Source organism: Gekko japonicus, unplaced genomic scaffold (genome assembly GCF_001447785.1).
Source record: "Gekko japonicus isolate JY-2015 unplaced genomic scaffold, Gekko_japonicus_V1.1 scaffold5403, whole genome shotgun sequence".
Classification (NCBI taxonomy): domain Eukaryota; kingdom Metazoa; phylum Chordata; class Lepidosauria; order Squamata; family Gekkonidae; genus Gekko; species Gekko japonicus.
Window position 1 is genome coordinate 189 of NW_015164802.1, and position 3,956 is coordinate 4,144.

At 49.3% G+C, this 3,956-nt stretch overlaps 1 protein-coding gene across 1 annotated transcript in view; it reads right to left on the reverse strand.

Annotated features, from left to right (window-relative positions):
- Nucleotides 1-329: 329 nt before the first annotated feature.
- LOC107109176 (zinc finger protein 658B-like) overlaps nt 330-3,956 on the reverse strand; it is a gene marked incomplete at both ends in the record, with an annotated part of 50,385 nt that continues 46,758 nt past the window's right edge. Inside the window, 2 exons of the mRNA XM_015409746.1 lie at nt 330-444; nt 2,503-2,785. Of these exons, the coding sequence (XP_015265232.1) occupies nt 330-444; nt 2,503-2,785 (398 nt within the window). The remainder of the gene's footprint in view (nt 445-2,502; nt 2,786-3,956) is intronic.

A 3,956-nucleotide genomic window follows, 5' to 3' on the forward strand; every position in this document is an offset into this window, starting at 1 on the left:
ATATTCATCCACTCAAAATCACTTCCAAAACCCCTCCCCCTCTCTGTCAATCACCAATCACACCACACTTGTCTCTTCAACCACTCTAGTCTATCACAGCCATGCAACCAAACTTTTAAAGATACACACACACATATAAACCAAGGAATCATTACACCTTGTCATTCTGGATTTGGTAGTGCAGACCTTGTGATTCCCTCCCCCAACAGTTAGTGGACATTGAGTGCTGCAAATTAACTCTTTGTTCTGTATTTTTCTCCTGACCTGAACTATTTACTCGTCGCAGTCACGGGGTGCCCCAACTGCATGCAGGCACAATGGGTCCTTACCAAAGGAGAAGGGAACTTGTGCACGCTCCGTAGCCTGTGCCCCCTGTCCTTGCTCCAAGGAAGCTCCTTCCGCCTCAGGGAGTATAGCTACCATCTTCAGGGATGGTCCCCACATCTGGAAAAAGCAGCAAGAGAGAGAACATAAGACACGCCAATGTTGGATCAGGCCAAAGGCCCATCCAGTCCAACACTCTGTGTCACACAGTGGCCAGAAATACCAGTGCCATCAGGAGGTCCACCAGTGGGTTTAAGAACATAAGAACATAAGAGACGCCAATGTTGGATCAGGCCAAAGGCCCATCCAGTCCAACACTCTGTGTCACACAGTGGCCAGAAATACCAGTGCCATCAGGAGGTCCACCAGTGGGGCCAGGACATTAGAAGCCCTCCCACTGTTGACCCCCCCAAGCACCAAGAAGACAGAGCATCACTTGCCCCAGAGCCTCTATCTATACCTTGTGGCTAATAGCCACTGATGGACCTCTGCTCCATATGCTTATCTAATTCCCTTTTGAAGCCGTCCATGCCTGTAGCCGCCACCACTTCCTGTGGCAGTGAATTCCATGTGTTAATCACTCTTTGGGTGAAGAAGTACTTCCTCTTATCCGTTCTAACCCGACCGCTCTGCAGTTTCATGGAGTGCCCACGAGTTCTTGTATTGTGAGAAAGGGAGAAAAGTACCTCTTTCTTTACCTGCTCTTTCCCATGCATAATCTTATAAACCTCAATCATGTCACCCCTCAGTCATCTTTTCTCCAATCTAAAGAGCCCTAAGCGCTTTAACCTTTCCTCATAGGGAAAGTGTTCCAACCCTTTTATCATTCGAGTTGCCCTTTTCTGCACTTTTTCCAAAGCTATAATATCCTTTTTAAGGTGTGGTGACCAGAACTGCACACAGTATTCCAAATGAGGTCTCACCATTGATTTATATAGGGGCATTATTATATTGGCTGATCTGTTTTCAATACCCTTCCTAATAATCCCCAGCATAGCATTGGCCTTCTTTATTGCAGTCACACACTGTCTCGACATTTTCAGTGAGTTATCCACTACAACTCCAAGATCTCTCTCTTGATCAGTCTCTGCCAGTTCAGACCCCATCAATGTGTATTTATATTTAGGATTTTTGGCTCCAATGTGCATCACCTTGCACTTGGCCACATTGAACCCCATTTGCCATGTTGACGCCCACTCGCCCATCCTTGACAGATCCCCTTGGAGTGCCTCACAATCCTCACTGGTTTTCACCACCCTGAACAACTTTGTATCATCCGCAAATTTAGCCACTTCACTGCTTACTCCCATCTCCAAATCATTAATGAACAAGTTAAAAAGCAGTGGACCAAGTACTGATCCCTGCGGTACCCCACTGCTTACCACCCTCCACTGAGAAAATTGCCCACCTACACTCACTCTCTGTTTTCTATGAACTAGCCAGTTTTTGATCCATAAAAGGACTTGTCCTTCTATCCCATGATTTTTGAGCTTACTTAGGAGCCTTTGATGAGGAACTTTATCAAAAGCTTTCTGGAAGTCAAGGTAAACAATATCTATTGGATCCCCCTTGTCCACATGTTTGTTCACCCCCTCAAAGAACACTAACAGGTTAGTGAGACAAGATCTTCCCTTACAGAAACCGTGCTGAGTCTGCCTCAATAGGTTTTGTTCATCTATGTGCCTACTAATTCTTTCCTTAATAATGGTTTCCACCAATTTACCCGGTATCGACGTCAGACTGACTGGCCTGTAATTTCCCGGATCTCCTCTGGAACCCTTTTTAAAGATGGGAGTGATATTAGCTACCTTCCAATCCTCAGGAATGGAGGCAGTTTTTAAGGAAAGATTACATATCTTTGTCAGGAGATCCACAAGTTCACATTTGAGATCTTTCAGAACTCTCGGATGTATTGTGTCTTGAACTGGACATACCTGGAGGAAATCCCCTCACCTGCTCTGCCTGCCTCTTCTCCTCTGCCTGACTCAGGAGGAAACCTTCGGCCAGGGCCACTGCCTCGGAACTGGTCTCCGGCCCACATCCTCTGACCCAGCCCTGCATTTCCTGGGGCAGGAGAGTCAGGAACTGCTCCAGGATCACCAGGTCCAGGATCTGCTTCTTGGTGTGCCTCTCCGGCTTCAGCCAGTGGCTGCAAAGTCCATGGAGCTGGCTGCAAACCTCCCGGGGCCCAGTGGCCTCGTGGTAGCAGAATTCCCGGAAGCCTCGGCTACGTACATCTGAGGTTGTGGTGTCCTTAGGCAGGACCTCTGGCCCCCCGATTCTTTCCCAGAATTCAACACCAGAATTCAACGCTTGGATGGGATGGGGGCTTTTCCTTGCTCTCTTGTCAGTTCCAGGTCCTTCTGAGTCCTGCGCTTCCATCTCCTTCCCCTTCTCTTGGGTCACCTCCGTCTGTGAAAACATGCCTTTAACTTGCTTGGCTATGAAGGGAGGCTTCTCCCTGAGGGGACAGAGAGAGACAGACTGCATCGTATCAGAAGGAAAATGGAAAAGAATGGAAATACACTATTGAACATCACAAACCTTCATGGTGAGAATGGCCCTGGTGGATGAGAACAGAAGTGTCTCTGTTTGGCTCTTTAAGGATGTGGCAAACTTAGCCTCTCATTCCATTTGGGTCAGTCTGTCCTCGGGGCTAATGCTTAAGGTAGCCCCAAAAGGACAAGAGGGACTGGTGGCCCCTTTACCATTTTACGCATCCTTTCAACAGGCCGGAATGTGTCCCTGGGAAGAACAGAGGGTTGGACTAGACGGCCTGTCTGGCCCCTTCCAGCTCTGTGACTCCAGGATTCCATGACTTTCAGAACAAGGAGCTGAGGTCAGGAGAGAAAGGCAGACAGGCTCCGGAATGAGATCTGGCTGAAAAAAAGGGAGGCACAGAAACGCTCCCTCTGGGCAGCTGATGTGGGGTGGGGGACCTGCGAATCTGTGGGAGTTCCTCTGGCTTCCACCCCTGCTCAGCTCTGCCAGGATACTGGGCATCAAGGCAAACTATAACAAGAAACCAGAAGGCTCCAGGGCTTTCTCCTTAGAAGGGGAACCAACCCAGGTAAACAGTATCCGTTGGCGCTTCTTACCCCAGGACAAAAGAGGGCGCAGGTAACAAGTCTTTCATCCAGAGAAGAATCCCTGTTTTCTCCTGGCCCCCAACTCCAGATCACCCTGAAAGGAGGACCGTCTTCCAGAGTCCAGCCTAAGTGGAGTCCTGAAAACCTTTGGATGGCTCCTGAGTGTCTCCCTGGGGCGCTGGAGGTGGTTGATTTGGGGGGGAGCCAAAATGCCTGGAATTTGGCATGAATGGTTCATCACCTTTGATCTCATCTGGGACCCCTTTCTGGGCACGCTTTGTATTCTTGCTGGTACCCCCTTAGCAGGAATTGACCCCCGGCTTCCTGTATCTGTGCCCTGAAGTTTCTTCCTGTTTATTGTCTGGGGGTCTGTACCCCTCTTGTATCCTGGAAACAAAGCCAGTTTGGGTCCAGGGCGGGCCGGACTCCCCTTTCCCCCCAACCCCTTTCTTACTCTCCCCCCCCCCCCCAGGGCCTCCTTCTGTTCCTTTGTCTGTTTGCAGAATTAAAATGACAGGCAAGGGAACGGTAGTTTCCCGCATT